General features: G+C 60.6%; 1 protein-coding gene across 1 annotated transcript; it reads left to right on the top strand.

Annotated features, from left to right (window-relative positions):
- Positions 1–1,383: 1,383 nt before the first annotated feature.
- Positions 1,384–12,526, top strand: LOC137676998 (scavenger receptor cysteine-rich type 1 protein M130-like). Its single transcript, XM_068424190.1, has 16 exons — positions 1,384–1,723; positions 2,449–2,757; positions 3,990–4,310; positions 5,994–6,299; positions 6,529–6,843; positions 7,105–7,431; positions 7,517–7,831; positions 8,185–8,499; positions 8,981–9,043; positions 9,132–9,446; positions 9,867–9,902; positions 10,187–10,324; positions 11,063–11,158; positions 11,587–11,670; positions 11,869–12,021; positions 12,270–12,526. Exons 1-16 carry the CDS (start codon positions 1,384–1,386, stop codon positions 12,524–12,526), a joined length of 3,690 nt encoding a protein of 1,229 aa, XP_068280291.1.
- The last annotated feature ends 738 nt before the right edge of the window (positions 12,527–13,264 follow it).

Here is a 13,264-nt window from a genome sequence, read left to right as displayed (position 1 = left end):
ATGGCCCAGCTCCAGCTCCTGCGAGGGACCCACTGTGGGGATCCCAGGCAGGGATGGGCAAACCAGCACTCCTGGGATGGGTCTCTGGCCTGGGCTAAGGCCCTTTCCCATCTTCTGCTCCCAGCACAGCAGGGTCTGTAGCAGGGGCAGGGGCTGTTTCCTTCCCTTCCTGACACAGCTCCCGGTGCAGTCCCAGCCCCGTGGTTCCCATGGCACAGGCATGGCTGGACACTCGCACCTTGGGCTCTTGGATGTGCCCTGCATAGGAGATGCTCAGTGCTCCTGGCCCAGGGTTCGAGGGGGTGAAAGACCCATTTCCCCTCCTGCACCTGGCCCTGTCCTGTGATGATCCCCCCCAGCAATGATGTGACACCCGCAGCGGAGCCGTCCTTCATATATGGTCATGAATGGCACTGGAGAAGTTCATTGGAGGGCTGCGCTGTTTCGGAGGGGAGATAGCTCCCGATAATGTCTAATAAGGTGCTACTGCTTTGATTGGCTCCTCCTGCAGCTGGGCTGGCACCTGCAGAGATGTATTGACCATAATTGTTGTCCCCATGAGTCCCTGAGCGCTATAGCAGGGAGCGGGGCTCAGCAGGGATGTGCCAGCAGGGCAGAAGGCTCAGGATGGGTACAGAGGGACTCCTGTCCTCTTGGGTGCTGAAGCTGCTTCTCTGGGTGCAGCTGTGCAGGGGTAAGTGCCAGCTCCCTTCACCCACAGACAGCAGGTACCAGTTGTGTCATCGGGATCTCTATGGGAACAAGGTTCCTTTCCAGGTGCTCCTGAGATGAGGGGTAAAAGGTGCTCAAGTCCATGGACCCTGTGCCCTTCTGTGTGCCTCTCTCAGTGGGAGGGAGTATCTCTATTTCCAGGCCTCCGGTGTTTATGGTAGCCCGTGCCTGGCTGGATTTATAGACACCCCTGTCCTCAGATTCACTTTTGGGACCCCTTGTTCCCCTCAGGATCCTTGGGATTGTTTTGGTGCTCCCTGGCAAGAAGGAAAGCCCTGGAGATGTTGGTGGGTTTGGGTGGTGCCTGGGGCAGGCAGTGGTTTAAGGAGAACTGGGGGCCTGGGAGTACAGGGCTGTGTAGGGTGGGCTGGGGAGGAGTGGATACCCTGTGCAGGGCTGGGCACTTTGTGCAGGTGGGCATAGGCAAAGGTGCAGGGGCTGTTAGCGTGGAAAGAGGTGCCAAAGGCTGTGGGACAGTGAATGGCCCAGCAGGGCCAGAGCTGGAGCTGGAATCCCCAACCCTGTGCAGCCTGTGGGAAGACAAGGGGCCCCAGCAAGCCGTGTATGGGAAAGGCCTGACACCCTAGTGCCTCTGACTTGGCGTGGGCATGGGAGGGCAGACCTGCAGTACTGGGGCTCAGCGCTCTCCTGATGGGTCCCGTGTCAGTGTTTGAAGGGGCTGTGGAAGTGAGGCTGGAGGATGGCAGTGGACGCTGTGCTGGGAGAGTGGAGGTGAAACACCAGGGCCAGTGGGGAACCGTATGTGATGACTACTGGGGCATGGACGATGCTGCAGTGGTTTGTAAGCAGTTGGACTGTGGCTCGGCTGTCGAAGCTCACTTGCAAGGCTATTTTGGGCGAGGATCTGGCCCCATTTGGTTGGATGATGTTGGCTGTAACGGCACAGAGTCTGCCCTGTCCGACTGCACACACAGAGGCTGGGGTGAACACAACTGTGTTGATGGTGAGGAGGCCGGAGTGACGTGTTCAGGTAAGGGGTCAGCCTGTTCCACACCTTTGAGGCTGGAGTGGGGGAAGAGACATGTCTGTGCCCCCAAAGAGAAACAAGTGGATGTGGGAGCAGCACCCGGTGTAGGCGGTTGCACTGCCATGCTGGAACTGTCACTAATGGTGTCCCTGATCCCTGGGGAAAGCCCAGTGGGAGCCCACCCTGGGGGTGAACTAACCTGCCACAGTGTCTCAGCCCCCTCTCCGTCCATGTCCTGGGCTGCAGATGCATCCTCCATCCCTGTGCTAGCCTGTCCGTTTGTCTTCGAGATGGCAGCTCTGCCTGGCCCTGAGCCCTGCACTGAGCAGGCTGCAGCAGTCAGTAGAGTCTGGGCAAGTTCTCCTGCACCTGAACTGCACACAGCTCTGCGGTGCTGGGGGGAGCCATGCCAGGCAGTGCAGGGCTCCTTGTGTGGGAGTAGTTTGCCTGAATAGTATCTGTTGCTGTGGGTCTGGTCCCAAAGCCGCCGACATGGTCTGCAGGGTCTGCTGCGGGTCTGCGATAGGTACATACCCCTGAGGGCTGTGATGGGGTAGAGAGGGGTGCTGGGGGACATGGATGTGCTTGTGTCACCAGCACTGCCCCAACAGTTTCCTCTGGGATGTGCAATGCGCGATTTGGTCACAACTTACTTGGACATGATGCAGGATGTGGGCACGTAACTGCCAGAGGGCTCCGGGAACTCCCAGTTGCTTTGTTTTTCCCAGGATTCGTGTGGCTGGTGGAAGGGAAGAGCCGCTGCTTAGGACGTGTGAAGATCCGTGATGGGGACCAGTGGAAAAGTGTCTGTGCTTCACACTTTGGTCCCAAAGCTGCTGACGTGGTCTGCAGGGAGTTGCAGTGCGGCACAGCCCTGCCCATCCCTGGGGCAGCTCACTTTGGAGAAGGGGTCAGTCCCACCTGGGATGGAGAGCTGCAGTGTGTGGGGAATGAATCCCTCCTCGCCTCCTGCCCCAGAGGGCCCCCCAGGGACCAGCCTTGCACCCATGCGAACAGCGCCGTTGTCATCTGCACACGTAAGGACTCAGGGAGGGGTGTTGAATGCTGGGGCTGTGCCAGGGGTCAGGGAAAGGAGCAAGGACCGTGCTGGGCTGGGCGTGAGGACAGGAGGGGTGATGGGCTTGTCTGCAGTCTCCAGTGATGCAGGAACACACACAGAAGCCAGTGTCCTCCTTCTGTTCCATCCTCAAGAATTTGGTGCACGCTGCAGAAAGGTTCAGGATGTTCCCCTGGGTGCAGCTGTGCCGGGTAGATGCCTGCTCCCTTATCCCACAGACCTGGGACCATAGAGCACCACAGGGATCCCTCTGGAAATGGGGCTTCTTCCCACATGCCGAAGTGACAAGGGGCAGAAGGTGCCCAGGTTCATTGCCCCTGTGTCCCTCTGGAGGGGAGAAGGGCATTTCTGTTTCCAGAGCTCCCGTGTTTATGGCCGTTGGTGTGTGGATGTGTCCATGGACATGTCGTCCTTGGGCACCCTTCCTGGGGCCTTTGCTCTGCCAGCACTGTGCCCTGTGAGCTGGTGGTGGCTCAACTGGTGCCTCTTTGCTCTGTGATCCCAGGGCACAGCCAGCCTCAGGGGTACCTGGGAGGGAATGTGGCCCTGGGGTCAGGGTGAGTCCCAGCCTGAGATGGGGTAGGTTGTGCCTGTGGAGTCAAGGGGACTGGGGTGTCTGTTCCCACAGGCTGGCAGAGAGGTGCCCTTCCTGGGGGATCCTGGACAAGGGCAGGGCTGGGCTGATGCCCAAGGACAAGGAGGGGGCATGGGCTGGGAGGGCTCACTGGGAACACTGAGGGTCTCCACAGGGGACACAGAAAGACCTGAGGGTGGAGGATGAGTTGGGAGGGGCCCAGGGCAGGCTGGGGTCCAGGGAAGCTGGGGACCCCATGGAGCAGCTGAAGTATGTGTTTGGGGGAGCCCTGGCAGGGGCAAGTCTCTTCTCAGGGTGCTGGGCTGGGGAGGAGAGGGTATCCTGGGTGGGTAAGGGTCGAGGGCAGGGGCTGGGGTGACCGTTGGGATGGAAGCAGGTGCCAAGGTCTGTGGGGCCACAAGTGACCCAGCAGGGCCAGAGCTGGGCAGCTCCAGCCTTGCGCAGCCCATGGGGATGGAAGGGACCCCTGCACTGCCCTGAGGACACCCTGGAGGGGAGTGGGCTCCCACCCTGGTACCTCGAACTCTGCCTGGGCAGGAGTTCCACCAGACCCGCAGTGCATGGGCTCAGTGCTGTCCTGACTGGTCCTACGTCAGTGTTTGAAGGGGCTGCAGAGGTGAGGCTGGCGGATGACGGCAAACGTGCTGAGAGAGTGGAGGTGAAACAGCAGGGCAAGTGGGGGACCGTGTGCGGTGACTACTGGGACATGCACAATGCTGCAGTGGTTTGTAAACAGCTGGGCTGTGGCTCTGCTGTTGGAGCTCCTCAATACAGACACTTTGGGCCAGGATCTGGCCCCATTTGGATGAATGAAGGTGGCTGTAACAGCACCGAATCTGCTCTGTCTGACTGCACACACAGAGGATGGGGTGAAAATAGCTGTAATCATGCTAGTGACACTAGAGTGATGTGTTCAGGTAAGGGGACACCCTATTCCCCACTTCTGGGGCTGGGACGGTGGAAGGGACCTGGCTGTGTCCTCAAGGAGCAACAAGCAGGCACCGGAGCACTGCCCAATGTGGCCGGTCGCACTGCCGAGTGGGGACTGTCACTTCTGGTGTCCCTGGTGCCTGGGGAAAGCTTAGTGGGAACCTGCCCAAAAGTGCCTGTACCCTGCCTGGCCCCTGAGGTGTCTCAGATGAATCCCCCACCCTGCCCTGCAGTGTCTGTTGCTTCCCACCTTTCTCCTTCTGCTCACCTAGGACCTGTCTGGCAGTGCGAGGGCCAGGTCCCCCATGCCAGAGGCACCAAGAGTGACTCATGTGGTCACCCACAGTCCTGGGGAAGGGCACGAGATGGTCAGGGTCTCTTGAGTTGTGTCCCCTGGCAGACATGAGTCCCTTGGCTGAAGAAAAGCAGTTTGGAGAGGGAGAAGCGCTGGGCTTGGGCAGAGGAGCAGGGTGGCACGTGGCACCTTGTTCCTCTCCCAGGTTCACCCCGTGAGAGCCTGCTCACAGGGACACAGCCCCATCCGGCAGTGCTGCCATGCTGCCTAGCCTCTCCTGCCTGCCCCAGCCCCTGGCTGCCCTGTGCCACAGGGGATTTGCCAGCACTGACTGGCTCTCCTCTGTGCCTGCCCTTGCACTGGAAGCTCCTATAAGCCCAGGGCTGCTCTTCTGCTCACTCTCCTGCCTTCTGCCCAGCTGTTGGCCAGGGACATGCATACCCAGCATACTCTGGCCATGGCTGAAGACCTCTTTCCCAGGCAGGTGCTGGAGTGGGGCGCTGACACGAAAACTGGCCGCAGGTACGGCCTCACCGTACTTTTGCCCGGTGACATATCCCATTCACCAGCAGCACCCCAACAGCCCAAGAACCCCCTGGGAATGAGATGCATTTCTGGCAGCACCAAGGGCTTTCTCAGGCATGGCCCTGAGCTCAGTGGGGCAGAGAAGGCTGCAGCAGCCAAGAGTGACTGGGCCCATTTCCCTGGACCACAAGCACTGCAGGTGCTGAAGTGCCCAGGGACCACTGCTGGGCAGCCCAGGCTCTGTGGGACAGCAGCAGTTTGTCTGAGCGGTGCCTGTGGCTGTGGGTTCAGGAGAGAAGCAAGCCCACAAGTGCTGTGCTGATTTCTGAGGAGCGGCAGGGGAGCTCTGCTGTGTTTGTGCCATCAGCACCCCCGGAGAGCAGCTGGGGTGGTCAAGGGGCCTTTTGCCTTTGACCACCTCGGTGATCAGGTGGGATGTGGTCAGGGGACTGCCAGAGGGCTGTGGGAATGCTGAGGGGTCTTTGGCTGCTCCAGGATCACTCTGACTGGTCAGAGGGAATAGCCCCTGCTAAGGACGTGTAGTGATCCACGATGGGGACCCTTGGAAAACTGTTGTCTGTGATTCACACTTTGGTCCCAAAGCCGCCGACATGGTCTGCAGGGTCTGCTACAGGTCTGTGATAGGTACATACCCCTGAGGGCTGTGATGGGGTAGAGAGGGGTGCTGGGGGACATGGATGTGCTTGTGTCACCAGCACTGCCCCAACAGTTTCCTCTGGGATGTGCAATGCGCGATTTGGTCACAACTTACTTGGACATGATGCAGGATGTGGGCATGTAACTGCCAGAGGGCTCCGGGAACTCCCAGTTGCTTTGATTTTTTTTCCAGAAGCTGTCCGACTGGTGGAAGGGAAGAGCCACTGCTCAGGGCGTGTGGAGATCCGTGATGGGGACCAGTGGAAAAGCGTCTGTGCTTCACACTTTGGTCCCAAAGCTGCTGACGTGGTCTGCAGGGAGTTGCAGTGCGGCACAGCCCTGCCCATCCCTGGGGCAGCTCACTTTGGAGAAGGGGTCAGTCCCACCTGGGACGGAGAGCTGCAGTGTGTGGGGAATGAATCCCTCACCTCCTGCCCCAGAGGGCCCCCCAGGGACCATCCTTGCACCCATGCGAACAGCGCTGTTGTCATCTGCACACGTAAGGACTCAGGGAAGGGTGTTGAACGCTGGGGCTGTGCCAGGGGTCAGGGAAAGGAGCAAGAACCTTACTGGGCTGGGCATGAGGACAGGAGGGGTGATGGGAATTGTCTGCACCATGAAACTGGTGCAGAAGGAGAAGAAAGGCATGCTGTCCCTCTGGCCTCTCCTCCAGCTACTGAGGTTACAATAGCACCAATCCAGCCTCTCTCCTCCTCCTCTGTCCCCAGAGTACACAGGGTTCAGGCTGGTGAATGGCAGCACGGCGTGTGCCGGGAGGGTGGAGGTCCAGGTTCTGGGGACCTGGGGGACCCTCTGTGCCTCCCGCTGGGATCTCATGGATGCCCACGTTCTCTGTCGTCAACTCAACTGCGGGTTTGCTGAGTCCATTCCTGGAGGAGAGCGTTTTGGGAGGGAGACTGGCCCTGTCTGGAGAGACTCATTCCACTGTGACGGGACTGAAGCCCACCTGAGACAGTGCCCAGTGAGTGCCCTGGGGGCCTCGCCGTGCTCCCATGGGAACAACGCTGCTGTCATTTGCTCAGGTGAGTGCCAGGAAAATGCTGCATTAACTGCATTTGCCCTTTGTGTGTGACACGGCCACCCAAAGCAGGGGACCCTGTGGCAGCACCAGGCTGAATTTCCCCCTGGAGAGACGCTGCCTTCCCCAGGAGCCATCTGGAGGGCTTTTCCTGCTCAGACAGGCCGCTATGATGTGGGAGAGCTGAGGACTGCTCGCCCTGCTCCCTGACAGAGTCCATGCTCCCTGGTGCTGCCAATGGCTGTGGCATCTCTGCTCTCCCCAGGCTCATCTGGCTTTGCATCCCTGCGGCTGGTGGGCGGAGGGAGCCGGTGCGATGGGCGAGTGGAGGTCTTCCAGCACGGGACGTGGGGCAGAGTCCTGGATGACGAGTGGGACATGCAGGAGGCCAGTGTGGTGTGCCGGCAGCTGCGGTGTGGAGAGGCAGAGACAGCCTTCAACCCCCCAAAGCCTGAGCGAGGGACGGGTCCCGTGGGGCTGCGAGGGGTCCGGTGCACAGGGCACGAGGCCAGCCTGACCCTCTGCAACAGCTCCCTGCCCGAGAGTGCACTGGCGGCAGGGGTTGTGGAGGACGTGGGAGTCATTTGCTGGGGTGAGTGGCGCTGCACGGGCCCTCCAGATGATGGGCTGGGTGGGCAGCTGGCCTCTGGCATCAACTGGGTTTCTCCCCACTGCAGGGAGCCGGCAGGTCCGGCTGGTGAATCAGGCTGGGCGCTGTGCTGGGAGAGTGGAGATCTACTACCAGGGCAGCTGGGGGACAGTCTGCGATGATGGCTGGGACCTGTCTGATGCTGCTGTCGTTTGCCACCAGCTGGGCTGCGGAGGGGCGGTGGAGGCGGTTGGCTCCGCTCGGTTCGGGGCAGGCTCTGGTCAGATCTGGCTGGATGGCGTGAACTGCTCCGGGGCCGAAGCTGCTCTCTGGGAATGCCCTGCCCAGGCCTGGGGGCAGCACGACTGCAGGCACAAAGAGGACGCAGGTGTCATCTGCTCAGGTCTGTGCTGGGAGCTGTGGTGGGAGCCTGGTCCTCAGGGAGGCCTGGATGTGGGGAGAGCTGGGCACAGTCGAGGCTGTCCCTGGGTGCCTCTGAGCCCCTGCCCAAGCCTATCCTGCAGACACCAATGCACGGGTGCCCTCAGTCCCACTGGTGGTCCCAGGGAAGCTCAGCCCTCCCCAAGGGTTAGAGGGGAGGGCAGGGGTGTCTGTCCATGAGGGACTTTTCTCTGCCCCTGGGTGCAAGGGGCACTTGCTGGCCTTACCCCTGCCGGAGGGCCTGGGGAGGGCAGAGGTGTTCTGGCTCCCACAGCCCCACACCAGCCTGTTCCCCCTTGGTGCCTTTCCTCCCAGAGTTTGTGGCCCTGAGGCTGGAGAACAGTGACGGCTGCTCCGGGCGCCTGCAGGTTTTCTACAACGGGACGTGGGGGAGTGTCTGCTCCAACTCGATGACTCTCAAGACGGTGTCGCTGGCGTGCAGGGAGCTGGGCTGTGGGGATGAAGGATCCCTGGAAACACGCCTGCCCTATGGCAGGGTGTCTGGCCCTGCATGGCTGGATAAGGTGCAATGTGGGGAGAGAAACAGCTCCTTCTGGCAGTGTCCGTCCGCTCCCTGGGACCCACAGTCGTGCGATGACCTGCGAGATGAGACCCACATCACCTGCAATGGTAACTCTGAGCCACTCGGGCGTCAGCGTCACCCCAGCTCCTGCTCCCCACTGGGCATGGCCAAACACAGAGAAAGAGCTTGGAGGGGCTTTTCCTTCCCATGTCAGACCCTTCTGCTGCTGGAGGCACAAATATGACCGCAGCTCTCAGAGCCCACACATCCTGCAGCAGTTGCCACCCAAGTTGCCAGCAGTGCCCAGGGGAGGCAGAGGCATCTCCAGGTGAGGTCTCAGAAGAGACCAAACAGTGTTCAGAGAAGCCGCCCCTCCATGGACACCCTCCTGCTGCTCTGTGAACCAGGGACCTTTTGGGGCTGAGCACTCGGGGTCCCTCCACAATCCTGCACATGTCCCCTGAATGACCAGGGTTCAGTTCCTGCCATGACCAAGGTGTCACAGGGAGGCGCAAGCAGAGCTCAGCCCTGCTCTCTTTTGCATGATCCCCTGAGCTACCCCCTTCACCACAGTGTTTCCTTCTTCAGGGGGACACCCGGAAATGTTCCCAGACCCATTAGCCCCATGCCCCAACAGCACGAGCTGCACAGGTAGGGAGCTGCTCCTCTGTGCACCCTTCTTGTCTGGCAGGGCTCTGCCTGCAGTCTCAGTGCCATGGGAGGTCTTTGCCTTCTCCAGACAGGGAGAAGATTCGTGCCGTGGGAGGTGAGGATGGCTGCTCAGGCAGAGTGGAGGTCTGGCACCATGGCTCCTGGGGGACAGTGTGTGACGACTTGTGGGACATGCAGGATGCTGAGGTGGCATGTAGGCAGCTGGGCTGTGGCCCCGCGGTGTCTGCCCTGCATGAGGCTGCACTTGGGATGGGGCAAGGCCCCATCTGGCTGGAGCAGGTGGAATGCCGGGGGACGGAGCGGTCTCTCCAGGATTGCTGGGCCCGGCCCGGGGACAGCGGTGCTTGCCAGCACAAAGAAGATGCTGCCGTGTGCTGCTCAGGTGAGTGGCAGGGCTGGCACCCTTTGCTTGGCTATTGGCAGGGGGCTGGGGAAGATTTTTCACCCACTTGGTCCTGCCATGTCCCTTGACTTCCCAAGAGCAAGAACATTTCCGCAGAGTGCGGGAGCCTGGTTACAGGTGGGGAGCAACCTTGGCGGGACTGGATGTCCTTTGGCCACTGCCTGTGGGGCTCTGCAGCCCCAGGGCTACCCCCTGGGCTACCTGTGCCATCCTGCCTGCCGCCCAGAGCAGGGGCCCTGGGCCCTGTCCCAGGCTCCCTTTCTAGCACTACAGGAGGAACAATTTGGGTGGGATGTGTCAGGGGCATCTACAGACACACACAGAGTGTGTTGGGGAGGAGGCTCCCTGGTACCCGCACTCCCACCCTCTCAGCCCAGCTCTCCTTTTCCTTCTCCGCAGCTACACCCAGGACAGCAGCATCCCCACCCCGAGCAGGTAACTTGTCCTCTCCCCAGGGCTGGGTATCCCTGGGGCCAGGCTGTGACTCAGCTGGATGGAAGGGGCTGCTTGCTGGGGTGTGAAACTCCCAGAAGAAGGTACTTGGGTGGAGGAGGGGGGTCAGAGAGGTTTGTAATTTACTGAGTAGGGTAGAAGCTTCCCCGTCACTCACCCCTGGGGCCATCCACCCTCTGCTGTCTTGTGTGATGGGGGGCAAAACTGGTGCTGTCCCCACCTCTCCCAGGCCTGGTGCTGCCCCTTCCATATCCTTGCCCATGCAGATCCCACGCGGGACCGTTCGACCAGCAGCGGGAGAGTCTCATTGCCCACCATCATCTGCATCATCCTGGGAGCCCTTCTCTGTCTGCTCCTGGCCCTCCTGGCCGGGCAAGTGTTAAGTGCCAGGGCTGGGCGCAGAGGTGGGTCCTTCTGCAGTGGTCCCAGGGGGAGATACCTCCTGGAAGGGCTGTGGGGTGCTGTGGGATGTCAGTGAAGGGCACGAGCAGAGCTGGGGGATGAGTCTGTGTGCTGCCAAGTGGCCCATGCACCTTCCCATTGGCTGCCCAACCGTGGGGCACCAGCAGCAAGAGGTGGAGAGAACCCGGGGCAGGGAGAGCTAGTGATGGGTGAGGAGAGAAACGTCAGAGTGGGGTGGGGGAGATGTGAGCCTAGGGGAGATGGCCAAGGCTGGTAGTGCTCTGGGTAGTTCTGGAGGGGGCTCTGGGGCAAAGGAGGCGACAGGAGGGGCCCAGGGCAGCAGGGTCCATCTCTGTGGTGTCAGGCCCCCAGACTGGCCCTCTGCCCAGACCTGCTCACCCCCTGGCAGGCCAGAGCCCCTGATATAGACCCCTGGGGCAGATAGACGGCAGCTCCAGTTGGAGAAGAAACATGGGAGCTGCTCTGGGGTCAGACAAGGGGGGCATGAGCCAGGAGCCAGAGGGGCATGAGTGCTGTCTCTGAAGGGATGATGTGAGGGTGACAGTGCCCCAGATAATCTCCACGAGGATGTTGCCCTCACTGGGGATGTGGTAACCATGCCTGGACAGTGCAGTGGGGCTGTGCTCTAGGACCAGTCCCAAGGAACAGGTTTGGGATAGTACAGTGGGGTCCCATCACCCCTCTGCCTGTCCCTGTGCCAGCCCTGCCTCTGTCCCCAGGCTCCAGGAGAGCTCAGGAGCCATTCCCTGAGGCCGTGTATGAGGAGATCAGTTACAGCCCAGCGCTGGAGAAGCAGGCGAGATTTGGTGGCTCAGGTGGGTGTGGGTCCTCCCTGAGGCACATCTGCAGGACCCTTTCCTCTGGCCTCAAGCCAGGGCTGATTCCCTGAAGGTCCCCAGCCTGTAGGCCCTGCAGCGCTGGGACCGTGTGGTCTGTGGGGAGAGCAGCCAGGTCCTGGGCCTGGGAGAGGAGCTTTCTCCCAACCAGCTTTGCCCGTCCCAGCTGGATAGACCTTCTTCCTGCCCCTGAACCCCGTGTGACACCTGAGGAGTGAGGGAAGGGGCTGTCCTTGGGCAGCTCTGGGAGCACCTTTGAGACAGGGTTTGTCCAGGGGGAACAGGGTGAATTCGCAGCCCTTCTCCCCATGCAGCCCCAGCTCTGCGGGTCCCACTTCCCCAGCAGTGCTGATCACGAGCCAGGTCAGTGGGGCTCGCTCCATAACACCCACTGTGCATCTCTCCAGGCTCCTATTCAGAGGGGTCCCTGAGCCAGCTGCAGCCCTACCCTGGCTACAGTGAGGAGGAGGATGGTCTGGGATCAGCAGCAGGTAATGGAGGCAGGAAGGGGTTGATCTCCCTGCAGACCTGCGATGGACAGTGGTGTCACTGTCAGAGATGGGGAGGACATGGGGGTCTCCTGTGGTGCTGCCAACACCAGTGTCTGAGCCCTGTGTCCCTGCACATCCTCCCGTCCTCTGCTCTGCAGGACATACCTTCTCACTGTCACCAGCTCCCCTCTCCTTCAGATGTTCTTGTCCTACCAGGAGATGACCCAGTGGATGGCTATGACGATGCCAGGGAGGTTTCTGACCCTGGGGAGGATGCTGCCCCTGGGCAAAGAGAGTGGGAAATGACCAGGGTGCCAGAGGAGGGAGCAGGGCCCAAGGATGCACCTGGAGGTGAGAGGGAAAATTAGCACTGCCGGTTCCTGGGGTGCTATCCCTGGTCCCACCCAAGTCGCTGCCTTCCTGAGAGCCCAACCCCCTGGCAAGGGGGAACCTGCTGCGGGAGTTTTCCTTGGAGAGACTGGGGGTGGGAGAAGGAGCTGAACATCTCAGGACTGCTGAGGGGAAAAGAGGAAGGTGATGTACGGACTATGAGGGGAACCTCATGGGGCGACCTTCAACATCCTGCCTTGTTCTTGTAGGGGGCAGCCTGTACTCCCAGAGATCTGCCAGGGTCACTGGAGCTGAAGGAGTCACCTCATCCCTGTCCCCAGGGAGCGTGGGCTATGATGATGTTGAAGAGGTGTCTCTGGCACATCCCTGTGAGGACTCAAAGGCTGTGACAGCGGAGCTCGGTGCACAACAGTCCCTGAGCGCTGGGCCAGGAGAGTCCGTCCCTGCCATGCAGCTGGGTGCAGCCAGGAGGGAGGAGAGGTCTGTGCAGCTGGGAGAGCTGTGAGCACCAGGGAGCCATCTCCCTTTACCCATGGGCAGCAGAAACCACCTGGAGTTTGGTCAAATTTATTCCCACTTCTACACTGTGCATCCTTATTTGTTCTTATTAAAAGTCTCTGGGGGCTTTGACCCACAGCTGGTGCTTACCTGCCCAGGTGTCGGGGTGTCTCCCTAAGGCTGATCGCATGGGAGCAGAGCACTAAGACATGGTGGTGGGGAAGGGGCACGTCTCAGGGGCAGCAGGCTTGGGTTCAGGCTTTGTGGCTACAAAAGCCCATGATCCCTGGGGAATATTTCTGCTGATGGAGACATTTCCATCCTGCCAGCCACAGTTCCCAACAATAATGACTCTCTGCAAGGTTCTGTGGTGCAGCCCAGTGGCATTGCCCATCTCCTCACCCTGGAGTTTCCCAGCTGCTCGTTCCCCCAGGCCCTGCCTGGGCTACCCTGGTCCTACAGTGCCACAACAGCTGCTGCATCAGGGCAAGTCCTGGCTGTGGTCCCACAGATGTGAGCAATAATGTGAGCAATAATGTGGCCACAGTGCCCTGAACATCCTATCCAGCCCCATGGGGGATCATGGCCTGTGGATCACCTCGCACCATGGTTAGGGGGCAGCTCTGCTCCCCACTACCCCGGCACAGGGTGCAGAGTCACTTTCTGGGACACATGGGTCTGGGATTCCCTCTCCTCTGGCTCTGCCAGGACCCCAGTCTCCATGGGCTGCTCCTGCTGCCTTGGG

The sequence above is a fragment of the Nyctibius grandis genome (assembly GCF_013368605.1).
Source record: "Nyctibius grandis isolate bNycGra1 chromosome 34 unlocalized genomic scaffold, bNycGra1.pri SUPER_34_unloc_1, whole genome shotgun sequence".
In the NCBI taxonomy this organism is placed as follows: Eukaryota; Metazoa; Chordata; class Aves; order Nyctibiiformes; family Nyctibiidae; genus Nyctibius; species Nyctibius grandis.
The sequence above is the reverse complement of the archived record's forward strand: the minus strand, read 5'-3'. Positions and strand labels throughout refer to the sequence as shown.

Excerpts from the sequence above, each read along its gene's own strand:
- LOC137676998 (XM_068424190.1), top strand. The coding sequence starts at position 1,384 with ATGGGTCCCGTGTCAGTGTTTGAAGGGGCTGTGGAAGTGAGGCTGGAG. Across the intron at positions 2,758-3,989 it reads CGCCGTTGTCATCTGCACAC|TGTTTGAAGGGGCTGCAGAG; the intron begins GTAAGGACTCAG and ends GTCCTACGTCAG. Across the intron at positions 12,022-12,269 it reads GCCCAAGGATGCACCTGGAG|GGGGCAGCCTGTACTCCCAG; the intron begins GTGAGAGGGAAA and ends TTGTTCTTGTAG.